This window comes from Desmodus rotundus, chromosome 3 (assembly GCF_022682495.2).
Source record: "Desmodus rotundus isolate HL8 chromosome 3, HLdesRot8A.1, whole genome shotgun sequence".
NCBI classification, from domain to species: domain Eukaryota; kingdom Metazoa; phylum Chordata; class Mammalia; order Chiroptera; family Phyllostomidae; genus Desmodus; species Desmodus rotundus.
In genome coordinates this window covers 127,253,953-127,277,203 of record NC_071389.1, presented here as the reverse complement: position 1 = coordinate 127,277,203, position 23,251 = coordinate 127,253,953, and the positions used below count along the sequence as shown (strand labels likewise).

General features: G+C 36.7%; 1 protein-coding gene across 2 annotated transcripts in view; it reads left to right on the top strand.

Annotated features, from left to right (window-relative positions):
• The window catches only part of METTL25 (methyltransferase like 25), a 128,856-nt gene that overhangs the window by 69,167 nt on the left and 36,438 nt on the right, over window positions 1–23,251 (top strand). For both annotated transcript variants that reach the window (XM_053921028.1, XM_024572771.3), the window contains exons 9-10: window positions 7,167–7,260; window positions 22,718–22,792. In XM_053921028.1, coding sequence (XP_053777003.1) covers window positions 7,167–7,260; window positions 22,718–22,792 — 169 coding nt within the window. The remainder of the gene's footprint in view (window positions 1–7,166; window positions 7,261–22,717; window positions 22,793–23,251) is intronic.

Genomic DNA, 23,251 nt, shown 5'->3' with positions numbered 1-23,251 from the left:
TACATGGTGTGGCTCGTCATTATCCCCCTCGTTTCATTTCCACTATTTTCCCCTTTATTTATGTCTGTACTGATTTTCTCACTCGTCCTTAAAAATGCCAGAAGCATTTCTACCCCGGGCCTTTGCATGTGATGTTCCCTCTGCCTGGAATGTGCCTCACCAGATGTCCCCATGGCTGGTGTACTTTCCTTCTTCAGCTTTTTACTTGTAGTATCTATGATACCCACCATCCCCATCACTCCTCATTTCCTATCTGTCCTCTCTCCTCCATTGTCACCGTCTCATCGACTCTTTTTACTGATACACTGCATATGTTACTTATGTGTGTCATTGATCATGCCCCAATGCAAATGACATTTTGTTTTGTTCTCTACAAGTGATAGGACCAAAATGTGGCTCCAGAGTACTTTGGAAATGCTTCTGAAAGAGGATTATTCAGATTTTGATTAATCTATAACAGTGTGCTCCAGATAGTTATCCTGAAGAGCAGTAATTCTGTAAAAATACTTTGAGAATTTCTCAATCAAGTAAATGCTTTATGTAATATCACCCTCTTTAAGAATCCTACTGCCCATTCATATTTTAAAGACACCAAATACCTTGGTGAGAAATGGCAAAGTATAACAGTTAAGAGCATACACATTAGCTCTACTGCCTGGTGTTAAGTCCCAGGCCTTACTGGGTAATAACACCGTGATCTTGGGACATTACTTACCATCTTTTTGCCTCAGTTTTCCCATCTTTAAATTGGGGTTAATAATAGTATCTACCTCAAAGGATGTGGTGAAAAATAAGTTAATATCTTAAGGTACTTAAAATAATCCCTGGGATATAGTGAGCGGATTCTATTATTATTAAAAAAAAATCAATTTAACTTTGTTGAGGCAAACCAATATTTATTTATTCATAGTATCTTTCTTTTTCCAAAACTTTGCACACAATTAATATTTGTAGCACTAAGTGTTTTATGGGCATACTCTTAAGAAATACAGAAATATCTTGAAAGTAATTCTTTTAACTTCTAAGATCTAATTTGTCATTTATGTGATGATTTGTCAACTTCAAATGAAATGACAATAACAAAATAAAGTTCTTGTGAATATTTTCTTTAATATCACATATTGTTGATGGTCAACTATAAAATACTATGGAAGATACTTCTGAAATATGAATATTTTCTAAAATTTAACATTTTCTGTTAGGCATAGTCTGGTCATTCTTTAAATCCACTGTGGGAACAGGGGGCGACATCCTTTCCCTTTGGTGACTAGTCTTTGCTCTCCTTTTACTCTTTCATACCCTGTCTAGTTGACAACAAAATGTCCTATATCAGTAAGTCTCCAAGTGTTTTTTAGTTATTCTAAGTTGAATTATTATTAAGTAAATACTTCCACATGTAGACAACATAAATTATAAGTTTTTATTTTAAATTCTTGAATATGAGGGATAAAACTTGAATGGAATGCATCTCCTATCGAGATGGATGGAGATGGCCTTTATAAGGCCTTTAGTACAGGAATTATTTTGTCTGTGGGGCTTTGGGGGGTCTTCTGAGCCCTGCCTCTTAGCAATGCAGACAGTAAGCTGGGTGAGAGGGTGCCTTTCCTTTGTCAGGCTAAAGCCGGAGAAGAGCTATTTGTGAAAGGGCATGTATAACACAGGATCTAGACCACAGGCACCTGCCCACACAGATGAGTTTTAGGAGTATGATTTAAGAAAGTAGAGGATCTGGGAATTGATTTCTTTAAAATCAATTAATCAATAGATGCATTGCATCAAGGAGAGTACTTTGAAGGTCACTGAAGTTTGAATGTAAGAATAAATACACAATTTTTTATAAATAAATTCTGGTGCTTTGGGGGTCCCTGTTGTATAGTAGATAGTTTTATGGTATGAGATCGGGGGGATATTGTTTTGGGGTATTTTGTTTGTTGCTTTTTTCAGACAGAGAAGCTTGAGCTTTTTATATAAGAAAATAACACTCCATAAAAAGGAGATGAAAATACATGAGGAGAAAGAAAGAGAAGGCATCCAGATTCCTGATCTTTGTCGTTTTCTGACAGAAAACAATTATATTGACTTTGTTAATAATTAGCAAATTATTGGATGGCATGACCTCTATTTATCTTCACACACTTCAGCAAAGACTAAGAATACAGCGAATCTGTAGTGTAATACACTGGGTCCAGCACAAATAACACCCCTTTGTAATTACATAAAAATATTTTATTACAAAGTCATAAGCATGTAATTCTGTAACATGATGATATCACACTCAAGCACACCATATGACATTTTAGGTGAAATGTTCAAATGCTGTCCATCTCGTGTGAGACATTCACGTACCCTACCAGCCACACTCAGTGGCGTTACTTCTGCCGGACTCTGTAAAATTATTGAAGTTGACTTTAAATCTGTACTGTTTTTTTTTAATTTTTTAATTTTTATTGTTATTCAGTTACAGTTGTATGCCTTTTCTCCCCAAAATCTGTACTGTTTTATAATAGAAATGGGATTGGCACTTACTACAAATGAAAAATAGGATTGCCCCTATTCCATTTGTGAATCATCCTATTCCGCCCTTTTGCTTTCCATATTGTAAGTTTTGGCCTGCTTTTTTTCATTGTTTCTTAATTAATAGAATTGCAGTATTTATTCTTAAAACTGGTAGGCCCTTCCTTTCTTGCCCCTGCAAAGGAGCAGATTGCATTCTGCATCATAAACTGTCTGCGGATAATATTTTTAAGAAGATTGATCTAAAGACACCCAGATTTTAGAGACTGGTGCCATGTTCTGCAGAAGTAATCTTTTTCTCCAAAAGGTCTAAAAGTCTGATTCCTTGTATTTAATCACATGTTGCTTTGGTATATATAAATTGGCATTCTGCTTTCTGTAACAAATATATTTAAACCAAAATGGGATCACTGGCACTTCCCTCATCTTCCATCCCCATGATGTTAATAACGCCAGTTTGTTTTTTCACTTTCTTAGCAGTAGCACTGTGTTTTCAAATACAGTCCTCAAAGCATCAAGTAAATTCAACATATTTTTGAAAAGGACTTATTTCTTATACAATTACGCTTTCGTGTTTTATGGAAAATTGTAAACTTTACCTTTTTGGAGTTTTTAAGGAGCACAGTTTTAAAACAATCATTGAAAAAATAAATATAAGAACAAGCTTTTAATTTGGTGTGTTGGCCTAATTTTAGTATGTTAATATTTATTCATTTAATTTCTTAATATTGCTGTTCACAATACTGTTGGAAACTGAGATACTGTGAACTGTATGTAGTTCCTCCTCTAAGTAGTTAAAGCACTCCCTCCTCTGTGCTGCCCTCTGCTGGCCATCATTACTTAGCAAATTGATTATAACATTTGCTCACCTCTCTTCCTTTATAATCTGTGAATGATTTCTCATGAACTGCGGATGATTTGGAAAGAAGACACATACTTCTGATTGGCCCTCACTGCTGATAAGTTTAAGCAATAAGTTTGGCAGTATATGATTAGGAAAGAAAAAAATAGCCTCCCACCACATATCCACCTCTCATATACTTTTTTAATTATTAGAATTATTTAGCATCACATAGTTGCATTAAAGCACTAAATTCCTTGTCCTTGAGTATAGCAAGAGGGCCTGCATAGCTTTTCTGTAAGCATATATATGCATGTGCCCTCTTGTAGGGTGTCATGGAATCTCCCTGACTCTCTCTGCCTGTAATACACAGGTGCCATGCCTCATCTGCAACTTAACAATATTGACTATGAACCCTACTGAGGTGCTATGCTGGAGGTAATATTGAATAGTGGTCACTATCCCAGATTCTGAGGCCGGACTTCCTTGATTTAACCTTTGGCTTGTTTACTGAACCTCTCTGTGCATGTCCCCATCTTTACAATGGGGATGATGATTTCACTTACCACATGGGGTTGTTGTAAGGATTAAATGACTAAATGCAGCAAAGGACTTAAAGAGACCCTGATACATGGGTGAAGCATGAAGTAGATATTAGCTATTATTAGTTTTATTTACATTTCACTTTTTCTTATATATTTGTCCAGTGCTTCTCTATATATTTTAAATTAGTTGATTTGTGTCATTCAGCTTGCCTATATTTTTGTCTATTTAATTAAGAAATAGATATACTTATGGTATTAATGCCTTTTCCTCTTATAGTTTAAATAGATGTTTTTGTTTCTGTAAAACATCTTAAAACCCTTTTTAAGATGAAGAGCAGGATGTTAATATTAAATGACATCTTTTTTTGGCCACATAGTTAATCAATTCAAAATTGTGTGATATGTAAGATATCAATAGCTAGTATATGATATCTGTTATACAAAAAAAACATGTATATGACTTGAGAAATATATAAAAACTTATGCAATATATAATTTCTGCTTCCTGGAACTTGTACCTATTTCAATGAGTATTATTTCAAAGCAGTTTTTGAGCAGGTCAGTAGTAAATAAAAAATTTTCCTCTAAAACATCGCATGGCAGTACCGGCAGGAAGGCATAGGACAGGCTTCAGTCCTAATTAGGAAGTAGCTGTAACGATCAGGAGATGTGGTAACAATAAGTGGAATTGAGGTGGCCGTCTAGAATCGCAGCTGAAGTTATATATTTACGGTGTATTTCAATGGATGACGATAGAGTTTCATGTTTAATTAATCATAGGCATTAATATTCAAACTGCCAAGTATAGATGAGCTTTTATTCATTGTTTTTGATATTTGGAGGTGGTGAATTTTTTATTCCCTTGCTTTTTACATTATATTTAAATTGCAGCCAAAATTGTGAGATGTAATAATCTAGCATTGCATTATGTAAATTTAAAGCCATCTCATGATATTTTATTTAAACTAATGAAATTCTGTGGGGCATAAATGAGATCAAGTGAGACCCAACTCAGCGTTAATGATGCTTGACCAATGGCTGGCACTGAAAAAGGTTTCTCTGCATGACTGTTGAATTATCACCATTATTAGCAGATGTTGCAGTGAAATGTGCACTGTAGGTTCTGGCCAAGATGGAGGTGTAGGTAGAAATGGTTCACTTCCTTGTACAACCAAAACAAGGATAACAACCAATTTAAAAACAAAAAACAACCAGAACTGCCAGAAAATCAAACTGCATGGATCTCTGACAACCAAGGAGTTAAAGGAACATTCATCCAGATGGGTAGGAGCGGTGGAGATGGGAAGCTGGGTGGAAGGTGGTAGATAGACCATGTGGGTGAGGGGGTGCAGCTGCCTGACTGGGAAACTAAAGACTCAAAACCTCTAGCTGTAAAAACCTGTGCGGGTTACGGAGATGGGAGAAACTCCCAGTCTCATAGGAGAGTTTGTTGGAGAGACCCACAGGGTCCTAGAATGTACACAAACCCACCCACCTGGGAATCAGCACCTGAAAGAGCACAATCTGCTTATGGGAAGTGAAGGAAGTGAAGGAGGGGGGCGGCTAGAGCAGAGTGAGCCAGCAGCTTTGTTCCCTCTCTGACCCTCCCCCACAGACAGCATCACAACACAGCAAAGAGGGTTGCCCCACCCTGGAGAATACCTAAGGTTCTGCCCCTTACAACGTAACAGGTGTGCGGAGACAAAGAAATATGGCCCAAGTGAAAGAACAGATCAAAACTCCAGAGAAAGAGCTAAGGGACAAGGAGATAGACAACCTATGTCATGCAGAGTTCAAACTCTGGTAATCAGGATGCTCACAGAACTGATTGAGTTCAGTCACAAAATGAAAGAAGAAATGAAGGATATCCAAATGAAATAAAGCAAAACATACAGGGCACCAACAGTGAAGGGAAGGAAACTGGAACTCAAATCAATTATTTGGAACAAAAGGAAGAAATAAACATCCAACCAGAACAGAATAAAGAAATAAGAATTCAAAAAAAATGAGGAGAGGCTTAGGAACCTCTGGGACAACTTTAAATGCTCCAACATCTGATTCATAGGGGTGCCAGAAGGAGAAGAGGGAGAGCAAGAAATTGAAAACTTATTTGAAAAAATGTTGAAGGAGAACTTCCCCAATCTGGCAAAAGAAACAGACTTCCAGGAAGTCCGGGAAGCTCAGAGAGTCCCAAAGAAGTCGGAGCCAAGGAGGAATACACCAAGGCAGATGATAATTACATTACCCAAGATGAAAGATGAGAGAATCCTAAAAGCATCATGAGAAAAGGAGACAGTTACCTACAAAGGAGTTATCATAAGGCTATCAGCTGATTTCTCAAAAGAAAAACTTTTCAGGCAAGAGGGGGCTGGAAAGAAGTATTCCAAGTCATGAAAAGCAAGGACCTACATCCAAGGTTACTCTATCCAGCAAAGCTATCATTTAGAATGGAAGGGCAGATAAAGTGCTTCCCAGATAAGGTCAACTTGAAGGAGTTCATCATTACCAAGACCTTATTATATGAAATGTTAAAGGGACTTATCTAAGAAAAAGAAGAAGATCAAAAACTACAAACATTAAAATGACAACAAACACAACTATCAACAACTGAATCTAAAACAAAAACAAAAACTAAGCAAACAACTACAACAGCAACAGAATTAGAGAAAGGAGATCACATGGAGGATTATCAGTGGGGAAGGGGAGGGAGAGAATTCAGGGGGAAGGTACAGGGAGTAAGAAGCATAATTGGTAGCCATAAAATAGATAGGGGTAAGTTAGAATAGCATGGGAAATATAGCAGCCAAGAACTTATATATACCTATGGATATGAACTAAGGGTGGGAATGCTGAAGGGTGGGGGGTTTGCAAGGTGGAGGGGGATAAAGGGAAGAAAAAAATTGGGACAACTGTAATAGCATAATCAATGACATGTACTTAAAAGAAGTGTGCACTGTAATAATGAGCCTGTAAAATTAAAATGTGTCTCATAACACAATGGAAACTTTTGAAAGACCTATAGTTTCCTTTAAAATTGAAGCTTTTTAATACTATAAGTTTACATCTTTCTCATAGTATTGTCTCCATAACATTGTTTTTAATTGCTGTATGTTGAAGGAATTCTCAGAAATGAATTTCAAATACTTTATAATATGTAAGTTTAAAATATTCACAAAATTATTACTACATTTTTGTCACAACTGGATATTGCGCCATAAACACAGATGATATTTAAAAATATTTTGTGATGTAACTTTGTTTTACAGTGATCAGCATGTTGGTAAAATTTATTCCAAATCCTCATCCTTTCTGGATTATGTCAGAAAGTCTCTCAAGAAGCTTGGATTAGATGAGTCCAAGGTCAGTACGTGGTTACCCATTATTTTCATAAGAATAGGATAATTTCTATGGGGCAAGGAATTAATATAAAATCATTTGCCTTCTACTTTTCTCTTATTTGTGAAAACATTGTAAATTATATTGATACCAAACTTCCATTACCTTTATTTCAGTTGACCTTACCTGTCAATGTGGATAGCCTGCTACTTTACACCTTCAGAGAGTCCTCTTTGGATTTTTTTCAGGGAAAAATGCCAATTCTCAAATTAAAATACAGTTAAAAAACAAAATAACAGAAAAAATGGGAATTATAAGTAAAAAAGACAGTGGTTTTAATTTTGAACTGCTTTTATTTAAAGATTTTATAGCTAATTAAAATTTAAATTCTTAAATTCAAAAAGCCTTTGAATGGGAGAACCCTTGAAAGTGGTAACATCATTAGTCCAAACTAATAATTGGAAACATATTGTTGGGGACATAGCAATAAGCTAATTGACTCGTATCCCTCACCCCCCTCCCTTTTGGTTACTGTCGGTTTGTTATTTATTTCAATGTCTCTGGTTATATTTTGCCTGTTTGTTTTGTTGATTAGGTTCCACTTATAGGTGAGATCATATGGTATTTGTCCCTCACTGCCTGGCTTATTTCACTTAGCATAATGCTCTCCAGTTCCATCCATGCCATCGTGAAGGGTAGGGGTTCCTTCTTTCTTTCTGCTGCGTAGTATGTGGAAAAAAGTAATGAATATTCTAATATTGAGAAAATAAATAAATTCTCAATCTGATTTAAATGAGTTGCCTAAAATATTAAGTTTAGCTTGGATCATTCTGGTAGTTTTGATTGATTATAAATTGAAATAAAGAATAAAATATGATTAAAGGAATGAACTGTATTTCTCGAAAGAGAAAACTTACCCAGATATGGTTATTACAAAGCTAAAAGGTATTATGGTGTTAGTTATCATACCAATTACCCTTTTACTCACCAGTTGCTTTATTGCTTAAAGCAAATGGACTGGTACTAATCAGTTTCCTCCCCCTATAAAATGGCTATTTAGAAAAGCATTTCTTTTTAAAAAAATTTTTTTGTAAAGATTTTATTTATTTACTTTTTAGAGAGGAGAAGGGAGAGAGAAAAAGAAGGAGAGAAACATCAGTGTGTGGTTTCCTCTCCTGTGCCCCCTACTGGGGACCTGGCCTGCAACCCAGGCACTTCGGCTGACTGGGAATCAAACTAGCCACCCCTTGATTCTTAGGGCAGCACTCAACCCCTGAGCCACACCAGCCCGGGCTAGAAAAGCATTTCTAATTCATAGCATTTAAGAAAGATTAAATGAGGTAATACAGGTAAAAGGCTGAATGAACACAGTGTTACTACATAGTAAGTTCTTACCAAAGCATACTAGTTTTTATTCTGATCTTTGTATACTTACTACTTGTAGTAGCACCATTGATAAGACTCCTTACCGTATGATCTCACCTTTAACTGGAACATAATCAACAAAAGAAAAAAGCAAACAAAATATAACCAGAGACATTGAAGTTAAGAACAATTTAACAATAGCCAGAGGGAAGTGGGGAGGGGATAGTGGGGAGAGGGGTTTTCAGGAACTACTATAAAGGACTCATGGACAAAATCAAGGGGGAGGAGGGAGGTGGGTTTGGCTGGGGTGGGGTGGAGGGGTAGGGAGAAGATGCAGACAACTGTAATTGAACAACAATAAAAATAAAAATAAAAAGACTCCTATAAGAATTTTTACTTAGTCACCAAAATGAAGATCCTTCTAGTCTTGAATACATTAGCAAGAATAGATACTTTTATTGTAGTTATTTTATTTCTAGGTTTTGTAAAAAATATTTTTAATCAGACTGGTCTTCCTTCCCCTTAGTCTAAATTAGTGCTTATCTTTATTGCATGTATCAATTTCATGTCTTGCATGTAATACCAAGAACACTAATTTCACAAATAGTTAAGTTTTTCCTTAAACTAAAAATGTATTACTTTTTACCAAAAACCAAATTGGTAAAAATCCAGAAAAATTATTACTTGCCCTTTCTCTTCCCAGATTTGTCTTTAATAATAATCATAGTAAGTGTTCCTGATAAGAATATTAACAATCGTTAATGTTTACTAAGTACTTACTATGTGATAGTTACTATACTTAGGACATTACATTATCTTATTTGTTCTTCAGAAAACACATATGATCGATACTATTATATTTCCCAATGTAATGAAGTAGAAAGAGAGGCTCAGAAATGGCCAAGTCATTTTCCCAGGACCACAGACTAGCAAGGGATAGAGCAGAACTTGAACACAGATTCACCTAACATTGAACCCTCTGCTGTTCACCACCACTGTACGGAGAGTGAAATTAGAAAGAGAAGAAGAAAAGACTAATGCAGACACATAGCACCACGTCAAGTCAGTCTAAAATGATTACCTTTATTAGCTAATAAAGGCAATAACAGTGCCCTCTGATTTTTTCATAATACTGTTGACACTGGTTAAAAACCAATATGTTGACTAAAATTGGTTAGAAAAAGAAAAGGAAAAGGAAGGTACAGAACAACATGAGATGTTTAAAAGGATGCGCTGGTGAGAGGAAGTATGTGTAATTTGGGTGTTTTTATTTGTTTTGGAGTTTTGGATTTTTTTTTTTTGCCTGTTTGTTTTAATGTTAAGCAAGAGGAATTAAAAGAATTGTGTTTATCAAGCCAAAGTGGTTGGAAGTAGGATAAGTTATTGAAACCAAATGTATATTTCCAATCCAATACAAAATCCTATTATTTTTAATCCCACATCATGAAGTATCAGTGCTAAAATAAAAGTTTTGACCACAGCATAATAAAAAGAAATTTATGTATACTTTTGTTTATTTATTTTTATTTTACTAATTAACCTTGTAGAAAGAGAGAGAGAGAAAGAGAGAGGGAAACATCGATTTCTGCCACTTATTTATGCATTATTAGGGGAAAGCCCCAGAAGTCTAAATTGAGGATCAATTCAGAAGAACTGACACATAGCCTTATTCAAATTTATAAGAACTTCAATAGGAGAAACTTACATACACGGGCAAAGCAGCTCTTCCCAGTGGTGGCCAGCTGGGACAAAAATCCACACGTCTCCCAGGAGAGGGTCTCTCTATTATAGGGGGTTAGTAGCAAAACCATGTAGTGGGCAGTCACATGGACAACTGGAAAGAACATGTTCCTAAGTTAACAGGTAACATCAGGCAGTTATCACACTCTACACAGTCATTTACCGCCCTGCTGGGGGAATGTCATTTATCTTTGCACAGCATTCTGGTTTTCTGGGTAGTCAGCCAAGCCTGAGGCTACAGAGAGTTAAAAGTGCCACATTTCCCAGACGCCTTTGCTGCTGGAGCCACATCGCACCTCAGTGAGTTCCCCTATAGCATTCATTGGCCGTTTCTTGTATGCGCCCTGACTAGGGATCTATCCTGCATCCTTGGCGTATCGGGATACTGCTCTAGCCAACTGAGCTACCTGGCCAGGGCTAGTTTTACTTTTAAAATGGATTAATTTTCACCTGGGATTCTGACTACTAAAAAGTATCTAAATCATTTAACTTTAAAATATTAAATGTACCAAAGTATTTAAAGAATCTTTGACTAAGTTTATAATAATTTATTAACAAACTATGTATAATTGAAAGTGTAGTTATTCATTGATGATGTTTCTGATCTTTTAAAGCACATCTCTTTATATTTAAAAATATGGAAGCAAATGAAATTCCCAAAAAATCTCCTAACATGCTCTGGATACATTTTCAGTCGAAGAAATCATGTTAAACACACAGAAGTAAAAAGAGACCATTCATAGACAAATCATCATTCCAGAGGAGACCAGAGCTGCATGTGCTAGATACCTAAGTGTCTCACGCGCAGCCTGGAGAACGAAGTTCTGTAGTCGGTTGTGAAAGACGGCATTGGACATTTTCTCTTAGCGCAGGATTTCCGAATCTCAGGAGTTCTGACATTTGGGTAATTCTTTGCTGCGGGGCTCCCTGGTGCATTGTGGGATGTTTAGCGGCATCCCTGGCCCCTACCCAGGAGATGTCAGCCGTAGTAACCTAGTGATAACAATCCAAAAAAATTAACTTAAAAAAGGCTCCCGACATTTCCAAAACTTCCCTGAGGGGAAAAAATCACCCTAGTTGAGATCCGCTGTGTTTCACCTTTTGTCATCTGGGTAATTCAGTTTGCAGTCATCTGATGTTCCTATTATAAACGCCACCCAACGCCAAGAGCTTAGAAAGGAAGGGGGAAAGAATCAGTAATTCTGTTCTTACATTTTGTAAGACTTTTTATTCAAAGTGATATAAATTCTTTGATCTTTGTGTTTAACTCTAACCACCTAAGGGCGGTATTGTTTCAGCCCTGCATAACATATAGGTCTGTTTAAGAAGAGAGTTTAGATTTTACAGTAAAATTAAGGCCAACTCTGTACTACTGAAAACAATAAATTGTGACAGAACATCGGCCTCCTTCTGTCAGCAAGTATACTGTTTATATTCGATGGATTTCTAGAATGAAATGTTACAGTAAAATTCTTGTAAAGTTCAGTTACATCTTTGTAAAACATTTCAATGGAACTTTAAAAAAATGTCTAAAATAACAAAATCCTAGTGATTAGCTTTACCTAGACCATAAATAAATTAGGTATTCTCAAACTTTTTCTGTCTCAAACTTCATCTCACCAAATTTCAGAAAACCTCCAAAATTGTTTTTAAGCTTTCATGTTCTTATCTTCTTTTGTATTATTTTTCTTTCTGTCTCCTTATCCATGCATATACTGCACACACACATTTGTAGGATCTTATTTTATTTTTTTAATAATAAAATAATGTTTATTTTAATATGTAAATTCTTTTTTCAATTTTTAATTTATTTTATTGTTGTTCAATTACAGTTGTCTGCATTTTCTCCCCACCCCTCTACCCCACCCCAGCCAAACCACCTCCCTCCCCTGCTTCCACCCTCCCCTTTTTGTCCATGTGTCCTTTTATAGTAGTTCCTGAAAACCCTTCTCTTCACTATCCCTTGAATAGACACTTCTCCAAGGAAGACATACAGAGGACCCAGAGACATATGAAAAGATGCTCAGCATCACTAGCCATCAGAGAGATGCAAATTAAAACCACAATGAGGTACCATCTCACACTGGTTAGAGTGGCCAACATAAACAAATCAACAACCAAATGTTGGAGAGGATGTGGAGAAAAAGGAACCCTAGTGCACTGTTGGTGGGATTGCAGACTGGTGCGACCACTGTGGAAAACATTATGGAATTTCCTCAAAAAACCAAAAATGGAACTGCCTTTTGACCCAGCAATTCTGCTGCTGGGATTATACCCATTTGTAGGATTTTAAAAGTGTCAGAATGGGTATTGATTGGTAGACAAAGAATGAGCTGTAGCATTTGTCCATATAAGAAGAAGGGAATAAAATTAGCTTATGTTCTCTAAGAGCTTGTCTGTGTGTGTGTGTGAGAGAGAGAGGGAGGGAGGGGAGAGATATGCACATAGTGAATACTCAAATGAAAAAGTAATTTCAAATATTGACTTGATGGAAGGGGAGTTATACTGTTGGATGGACAAAGTTGGAAGCTACTGAGCTAGAACCTTAATGGAAGTAGATAGAGGATAATTCAGGAAAAATATCCTTAGATATTTTCCAAAACAGGCCAGCAAAAGCAAAACTTTTGAGACCAAAATCACTTAGTTATTCATCAACAGTCATTTCTTTTGAAGAATTTATCATATGTCAGGAACAGTGAAAACTGGAGCTATAAAGATAATTAAGACATGACCTGTGAAAAAAAGAAAGAAACTGTAGCATGAACTGGCAGTAAAGCACAGTGGAGGCATAGGCGCAGGGAGTGACTCACTGCCTGTGAAGATTTTACAAACCACATTGGTTCCTTAGCTTGGTCTTGAAGGATGGGTAGGAGTTGTTTAAGCAAACAGGGTGGGAAGATAGGGAGCAAGGAATTCATTTCAGGTGCGTGAGGGAGGGGAGTAGCTTGTGCAAAACTGCAGAGAGGTAAGAGACACGGCTCTGGACTCAGCATCGCTGGAGCACAAAGACAGCGAGGGAGGCAGTGGTGAGAGACGAGGTTAAAGGAGGGGACCTGATAAACTGATCTTTGGACGTTAAATCAGAGATTGATCAAGACTAACCATAGTAGTTTAAATACAGATGGGAGGGCAGGAATCATTCCACAGAATGGCCAACAACTGACATAAGGAGCTCGTAAACTTTCCTGTGTGGTATGTATTCATGAATGATCTAGACTGAATGAATCCCTCTAACCCTAAAGAAACAGTGAATTCCTGTTACAGATTAAATATATAGAAAACCTGTCATCTTTGCTGATATGAGACAAACATGTGCATTATTCTATAAATAAGTTCCTGCTGCTTCTTTCAACCACCAAAGTAATAATTGACTCACAGGAGAATCATCAATGCAGCAGTATCGACTCATTTCCACCAGGGGCCCCATCAGCCTCTCGGTTGCCTTCAAAGGGCCGAACGTAATTTCAGGGCTGTATAAATGTAACTCCTCCTTAATAGTTAACTGAGAGCTCTGTGCTGCCGCTGGGTAGAAGGTGGAGGGCCTTGTGTTTGCCACCTGTGCATTAATGGATGTTAAAAACATTGGGTAAAAGATTAGGGGGAACAATATACTTACAGTCTCAAAGCACCCGCCACAGATTATTAATTACAAAAGTGGATAAACCTGGTCATCGCTCTATGCCAAGTGATCAAAGTTAGCGTCACCGTTAATGGAACAGAATGGCATCACGTGCCTGTCTTTTAGAGCGTGTTTCTAAAAGCATCAATCCCAGACGTTGCATTGCATTTGGTTGTCATGTCTCCAGTTGCATTTAATCTGGAACAGTTCCTCAAGTCTTTTTTTGTCTTTAGTGACATGGACGTATTTTGAAAGGCCAATTGTCTGTTTCCTCATGAGTAGATTAAAATTATGCATTTCTGACAGGAATATTACATAAGGGATGTTGTCCATCCCAAAGCATCTCTATGTCAAATATTCAAGCCTCATCTCTATATCAAATCACATCATTGAAGAAGTATATTCGCCTACTTAAGCCCCTGTGGCTACAGCAGTTCATCCCTATAGGGATGCATTATCAGAACTATGATTAATAGTTTGTGTTTATCAAGGTTTTAAGAAGAAAGAAATATGGCTATTTTATGGCAAGGAAAAAAATTTACTCAGGTTTTTTTCCAAAAATTGGTGGTAGGAATTCCAGGAATACATATACTTATAAGAAAAACTAGAATCTCGCCTCTTCTCAAGAACCCAGAAAGACATACAGCCTCACCTCATCAGAGTGGTTTAATAAGAGCAGGATTCAAAGCAGTGACTGAGTTACTGTTACTTTCTTAGCAGTAATTCATGTTTTCTAATTTTTCACTATTGTGTGATTGGCTCCTGAACTACCAAATAATTCACTGGTTCTCTTAGATCATTTTTCTCTCCAGGTTTTCGCTTAGTGATAGGTTATTTATTTGTGACTATTCTCACCTTCAACTAACTTTATACATCACTTTCAGTAACCTTATCCTCTCTCCAGAAAAAAATTCTAGTTGATTAATTTGATCTCTTTGATACCTGTTTGGATAGACTTTTTATTCCACACCATTTCATCGGCAAGGCCACTACATCAGATTAGGCACTTTTTGCTCTGCACAAAGGCATCTAGCTGAGGGCACAAGTAGAGCTGAACTTCAGTCCATGTTCCGTTTACGACAGGTGCAGTGGCCCCGGACTGCTTCCACCCAAAGGAAAATGAGGGATATTATGTCTTTCTTTTAAAAAATATATTTTATTGATTATGCTATTACAGTTGTCCCATTTTTTTCTCCCTTTTCTCCCCTTCTGCCCTGCACTCCCCTCCCACCAACTTTCTACCACACCCCCCGCCCTTAGATCATGTCCATGGGTCATACATATAAGTTCTTTCACTTCTCCATTTTCTATAATATTCTCTCACTATTTTGTACCTACCATTTATGCTTCTTATTCCCTGTACCTTTTCCCCCGTTCTACTCCCACCGCCTCCCCACTGATAATCCTCCATGTGATCTCCATTTCTGTGATTCTGTTCCTGTTCTAGTTGTTTGCTTAGTTTTTGTTTTTAGGTTCAGTTGTTGATAGTTGAGAGTGTGTTGTTATTTTATTGTTCATATTTTTGACTATCTGCTTTTTCTTAGATAAATCCCTTCAACATTTTATATAATAAGTGTGTGGTGATGATGAACTCCTTTAACTTTACATATCTGGGAAACACTTTATCTGCCGTTCCATTCTAGATGATAGCTTTGCTGGATAGAGTATTCTTGGATGTAGGTCCTTGCCTTTCATGACTTGGAATACTTCTTTCCAGCTCCTTCTTACCTGCAAGTTTCTTTTGAGAAATCAGCTGATAGTCTTATGGAAACTCCTTTGTAAGTAACTGTCTCCTTTTATCTTGCTGCTTTTAAGATTCTCTCTTTATCTTTAATCTTGAGTAACTTAATTATGATGTGCCTTGGTGTGTGCTTCCTTGGGTCCAACTTTTGGGGGGCTCTCTGAGCTTCCTGGACTTCCTGGAAGTCTGTTTCCTTTGCCAGATTGTGGAAGTTCTCCTTCATTATGTTTTCAAATAAGTTTTCAATTTCTTGGTCTTCCTCTTTTCCTTCTGGCACCCCTATGATTCAGATGTTGGAGCACTTAAAGTTGTCCTGGAGGTTCCTAAGCCTCTCATTTATTTGAATTCTTGTTTCTTCATTTGGTTCTGGTTGAATGTTTATTTCTTCCTTCTGCTCCAAATTGTTTATTTGAATGCCAATTTCCTTCCCTTCACTGTTGGTTCCCTGGACATTTCTCTTCATTTCATTTTGCATAATCTTCACTTTTTCCTGTATTATGTGACCATACTCAACCATTTCTTTGAACATCCTGATTACTAGTATTTTGAACTCTGCATCTGATAGGTTGGCTATCTCTTCATTGCTTATGATTTTCTTTTTCCTGGAGCTTTGATCTGTTCTTTCATTTGGGTCATATTTTTTGTCTCCTTGGGCCTTTTACATGGTAAGGTAAGGGGTGGAGCCAGGGTGGGGCAACCCCCATCACTGCACTGTGGCACTGTTTGTAGGGGAGGAGTCTGAGAGGGAACAATGGCGCTTGCTTGGCTCTCGGCTGGGTTTCAGTCACTTCCCCTGCTATCCACAAGCAAATTGGGCCCATCTGGTGCTGATTCCAGGGGGGGTGATTTTGTGTATGTTCTGGGACCCTTTGGGTCTCTACAACAAACTCTTCTGTGAGGCCAGGAGTTTCTCCTGCCACCTCAACCCCCACAGGTGTTTATAGCCAGAGGTTTTGAGGCTTTATTTCCCCTCGCTGGAACCCTGGGTTGCAGGGTCCGTCTCCCTCCCCAATTGTTCCTCCTGGTTTATTTGCACACAAATGTGAGACCACCCAGTTCACTAACCGCTGCCTTGCTGTGCATCCTCTCTGCCCCAGCTGCCCATCTCCACCCCTCCTGCTGGTCTGGATGAATGTTTCTTCTTTAACTCCTTGGTTGTTGGACTTCTATACAGTTCAGTTTTCTGGCAGTTCTGGTTATTTTTTGTTTTTAAATTTGTTGTCCTTCTTTTGGTTGTGTGAGGAGGAAAGTGTATCTACCTATGCATCTATCTTGTCCGGAAGTCCAGGAGTATTTTTTCTAATTCTCACAGAAACACCATATCAGCTATTAGTAACAGCCCTGTCACAAGTCACAGAAACCCTAAATCCATTAAGGTGAGAGAGGAAGAAGAGAGGAAACATGTACCTGTGGAAAGATTTGTGCATAAGTTGCACCATGACCCTTTGCCCAAGCAGTGATTTGGCAGGAACACATTAAAATAAGGCTTAGTGTTCAGAGGCACTCTGAGTATTAACTTATTTGGTATGAGGCTATTTTGGGATATTCAGTAAGACAATATTAAGAAGCTTTTTATGTTATCTGTGTTCTATTATACAACAGTCTACATAATTTCTGTTCAATTTTTCGTGACAGGATGATCTTCAAAGAACATTCATCTCTTTTTTTGCCTTAGCTATTAGGAGGCTCAAAGTTCACTTTGTGTTTGATTTCAGCAGTTGTCCTTAGCTAGGTTATTTTGGTATTATGTTCTTCTCCCTTGAATTATACACCCTTAAGAATTTATTCTTTATTTAATTGCCCTACCCTGGACACATTTTTGTGCTTCTTATTATAAAACACCTCAAATTCTTCTTGAAAAGAAGCATATTATTAATGATAAAGTTTCCTTTAATTTATGATTGTATAGATTTGGAGCAAATACACTTAGGGGAATGAAACAAGAATTAATAATTAAACATCTTTGAGATGGTGATCAAAAACAGTATGTCAAAGTTATATGCAAAGACCAAGTCTGATAACATTTTAATGCCAAGTTCACAGAAGATAAAAGGATATTTCCATTAAGCAATAGAACACTCTTGTGTAATATAAGTCTAATTCTGTGTAAGAATTGCCTATAAAAATTATCTTTCTTCTCCCAGCTAACCACAGAGAATCGTTAGATATAGAAATGTCTCCCTGCCAACCAAATAGCCCTAGGGAATAGAAGATACAATCATTGAAAGCGTAGGAAAACCCATTACACCTTTTATTTACTTTTTATTTAAGGAAGAAAAGTAAGAGCTGCTTAATTATTTTATTTATACTGTTAATATACCTGGAGATTATTATCCTAGGTGAAATAAGCCAGTCAGTGAAAGACAAATACCATATGATCTGAATTATATGTGGAATCTAATGAATAAAATTAACTCTTGAACAAAATAGAAACAGAGGCATAGATACAGGAACAGACTGACAGCTGTCAGAGGGGAGAGGCGAGGGGGGACTGCATGAAGGACGGTGAGGGGATTAGCCAGAGAGCATGTGTTCATAACACATGGTCATGGACAGTGAGTGGTGTGGAGATGACCTGAGGGGTGGGGCTGGGTTGAGGTGGGCGAAGGGGGGAAAAGTGGGGACAACTGTAATAATGTAAACAATAAAAATAAAGGAAGAATCATCCCAAAATACTGTTAATACAGGAAAAAACATTAATTTCAAAGTCACATTATTGTAGATTGTTAGAATTATTGGTGTACAAAATTTGAAAATGAATAATTCAAATGAAAAATATACATAATAATTTTATGATATATCAATAATAAATTTTAAAATGAAAATTAGTTGGACTTGGTTTTTATGTAGATTGTGCTATTCAGATAGTAGTTCAAATATTTCCATTAGCTAGTAATTCAACAGATATATATATTAGAAAATATGGAAAGAACTTTATATATTACATTTTCCTTTCTTTTTAAGAAAGCCTGTATCTTATTGCCCATAAATTTCAAGCTTAAGGAGATTAGGCACATACATAATTACGTTATTTCTAAAAGAGTCACCTTTGCGTGTGTGCTCCAGAAGATTCTCATTGACACGATCTTTTGAGTGGTCCCATAGATAACTTCCTCTGTTGGCCAACCTAAGACTGTCAGACCCACTTCAGCCTCATCTTTACTCCCTGGACAAGATCAGCTAATGGACTTTATCTCTGCATTCACCTACCTTAGTTCCTGAGCCATTCATATCCTAGCCAAGGGTCTGTCAGTACTTACAACTCCCCATCTAACGGTGAGAACTAAGTCCATTGTTAACTCATTTTGTGACCACATAGGGTATGGGAGGGTTCTCTGAACAACTATATATCTCTTCATTTCTCCAACCCATTCCCCATTAGGTTGAAGTATGGTCTACTTTTGTTTATCTGGACCCCCTCATATAGAGCTATAAAAAGACAACTTTAATTAATAAATACATGGAGGAGAAGGGTCAAGTCTCCCATGGAAAATAATTTCAAATAATTTATTTAGATATTCCACCCTCAAGGAGATGTGGCATAACTCCTCACTCCTTAAGTGTGGGCTGTACGTAGGGACTTTCTTCAAAGCATGTAGTGTGGAAAGGGGGGAAAAGAGGAACTTGACAGTGAAGAAGTGTGACCAACATCATCTCATCCAGGCAGTCAAGGTCAGCACCCACTGAGACAGGTCACACTGATAGTGTGTGCCTTTGATATAATGTGAGGAGCATGGCGCTTCTGTGGTCTTTTTCTCAAAACCCCACAGCCCTAGTCTAATTAGGAGCAAAACATCTGGCGAATCCCTGACCAGCACCTGGTCAAAACTGCCCAGGTCTGGGAAACCATCACTACCTGTAGGACAACATGCAGTGTGGTATCCTGGAACAGAAAAAGGACATTAACTAAAAACTAAGGAAATCTGAATAAAACATATGCTTTAGCTAATAATATATCAATATGGGTCCATTAATTATAACAGATAACCATATTATAATATATTAATAATAGGGAAAAGTGGATATATGGAAACTTATCTTCAAAATTAATATGTTTAATTTTAAAAAACAATATGAGAAAAGCCTGTGTTTTGAACCTTTGCTTTATGTCAGACACTGTGCTAAAAAGCTTTGTTTGTGTTGGCCGACTGAATACTAAGGATGACTTTATGAAAGAAGTAGTCACCCTCATTTTATAGGTAAGGAAATCGAGACATAGGTGGAATGGGTTTCTTAAGGCCCAAGTCTAAGAAATTGGTAAGGAAAGATTCCAATTTAGACTGTCTAACTCTAGACCTCATGCTCCTCTTTGTCATTTTTATTTCACTTATTAACAGACGTTGAGCATAAGAAAAACATACAGCATTTTTCCAAAGCTGGTGGTCGTCAGGCAAATAAGCCTATGATGAGGAAGAGCAAAGAGAAAACTTGTGCTTACCAACAGACAAAATAAATGCACATCTAAACTAGGCTGAAGAATTTAGGTTTCCAGTAAAAGTAGAAGAATTTAAGGAATGTTGAATTTTATTGAAACTTTAAAGAAAAAAATGCTTATATCCAAAACTTTGACTCTTGAAACTTATGCAGACAGGATGAAATTGGTGAAGCATTTTAAATGTCTTGAATAATAACGCATATACTTTATAACATATAGGCTGCATTGAAGTTAAAGCCACCATCTAAAAATTATAAGAATTGTGTGGGGGGATCTAAAACACCTGAATACGGCTGCTCATTTAACTGTATCACCCCGGTTCTTGAGGACTGGGTATCTCCCCTAACCCAAACCACAGCCCCCTGAGTCTATGGAACGGGCAGCAGGGAACAATAGATGCCATGATCAACACTCCCAGTACCATTCAATGTGCCCTTTAACTTTTAAGTTTCCATGTATGTCTTTACCTCAGTATGATCTCTACCAGGCGGCACCTCAATTATGTCTTCCTTTGTCTCTAGCATGTTGGCCCTACCTGGTCTCTCACCGGCTTTAACACTCAATAATGTCATCTATAAAATGAGGCCATAAATACATGTATGTTACAGATTGATATTAGAATTAAATGAGATAGCATCTTTATTTTTAAATTTTCATATAATCTCTGTGATCTGAACAGCACTTGATTGAAAAAGTTGATTAAAGCATGAAGTCATACCTTAAACATTAAATGTTTTATTTAAAAACATATTAATATACTTTCACTCATCGAAATTTTCTTGTAAGAACAAGGCCATTTGTTGTGCTTTTTGAACACAGGTTTGCATATAGTTTCACTGTTTGAAGTTTTGCTTTAACTGTTTTGCATCAAACATATCTTTAATGTATAACCTATGGTGTCCGCTTTGTTTCACTTAAAGTGAAGCAACAGGCTTCCATTTTTTTTTTTGTTTTGAGAGTTAAGGTGATGTTCTCACCTTTTTAGAATCCACAAGAGCAATTAATAGAATGAGAAACAGAAACACAAACTTCTTTGGCAAAATCAGAAAGCGCGTTAAATCCCAAACCCTGGGTGTTGTCAAGTACAGTGTAAGTAGAAGGGGTGCAGAAAGGTGACGGGAGGACATGCCCAGAGTGGCAGATCAACGGCAAAACCAACAGAATACAGTCCTGTGAAGCAGCATATCCTGAGCAATGGAATCAACAGTTTCTAGTGTAGGTGGGGCTTCCAGTTTGGCATAAATGGGAAACAGAATATTGGAGAACCCAAGTACTCATATTGAAAAACCATTTTATAGGAAGCAGTCTGCTGTTCATTCAGGATCGAAAAAAATTGTGTTTTTTGACTGCTGATCTCAGATGGCCAGAGATATAAAAACTAAAGACTAACTTGAACACACGTAAAATTTTGTGAGATGAGAATTTTTTTATGGCTTGAAATGAAAGCCTGGATCCATTTCAATATACTCTACTGCAGAAATTTGGCCCGGGGGGTACTCGTTTGATTCAAAGATGGGCAAAGTTTAAAAAAGATTGTGGAGGGGTGGCATAATCAGTTTGAGTTCTGTCCCGGGAGGAGGGTGGGGATCTTATTGCAAGGTAACACTAGAAATTGGATGAGACAAAGCCTTACTTTTCAAGAGTTACACTTTTGTACTTCTTAAATTGAAAAGAAATTTAGAGCTGTAAGAAAAGAAACAGGGGCTTTAAAAAAATAGTAAATTTATTTATACATTTGCTAGAATATCTAAGTACAAATCCTTTCAGATATTTTATTCTTTTGCTTCTAGTCTTTCATTAGTTCTGACCACATGTGATTTGACAACAGTTTCTTCTAGTGACTTTATCTAGCCTTTCACAGAGGGACTCAACTTACAGAAAGAAATTTTCCTTTTGCACTCATATTTTATTGATTATGTTATATATACAGTTTTATTATAACATATAACTAGCATAACAAGCTTAGAAACAAATACAGTTGACTCAGGATTCATAAAAGCTCAGTTGGTGGAAACAGAAACACGTAGGTGACCCAGAAAGTGGCCTGCTGACCACAAGGTTCTCTGTACTGTGGGCACCGTACGTTTTAGAGAAAAAATCAGAAAGTGATGCTTGTTGTTGCATTTACTTAGTTGATGTCAGTGGAAATTATCTTAAATATGATTATATGTCATTATTGTGTTCCCGTTGTCTTTGAATCATTTTGTCTAGGGTATATAGTTTTAGATATATATTTTTTAAAACTTAATTTTATTCAAAAATTGTTTATTGTGCTCCTATTATGTGTCTTTAGCATAGAAACAAGTGAAAGTGAATATTTTATCACTACTGATTGAAATTTAACATTGTTAATCGGATGTTATTGGTAGTTTCATTTGTGATATACTGGAAAACCTGTATTGGTACAACAACAGAAGTAAGTAAAAGAAATTCAGATTTACGTTGAATTGCTTCATGAATTTAGAGCTCTTCTGACACCTAGCTTGTTTGACATTTGTTATGTTTACTTCAGGGTGTGATTGATAAGAAAAAGTCTAACTCCTGTTAAATTTATTGTTGTTATTTTTGTTTTATCTTGAAGCTGCCAGAAAAAAATATAATGGACTACTACGAGAAGTATAAGCCTAGAATGAATGAGCTGGAAGCTTTTAATATGGTAAATCTCAGAATTAAACACATTAAATTGGGTTTTTTGCTAGACTTGAACAGGATCCTGTTAACTTTTATTATGGGGCCAACCAACCTATATTGTTTTTCTGTTATTGCAGAAAACCCATTTAGGATCATTTCCTATTTCGGAACTATATTAGGTGTCAGTAATATAATAAAGAGAACACATGGTAGATTTCTCCTGACATATATTATAAATGCACAAAAAGAAGTTTCAGAGTTCTTTGAACACGTATTGGTCTCAATTCTGTTATTTCACAAGCATTCCTTTTAATGAGTTTCGTTTTTGGTAACCCTTTAAAAGCTTTCTATCACACATGCATGATGGCTTTTGGATTCTACCTCAAAGCCACTTAAAGGACATTCTTTTCCTATTATTATTAAAGAAAAATGTTTGATCTCTGCAGTCTTTATTTTCTGAAGATGTACAATGGGCATTGAAGAT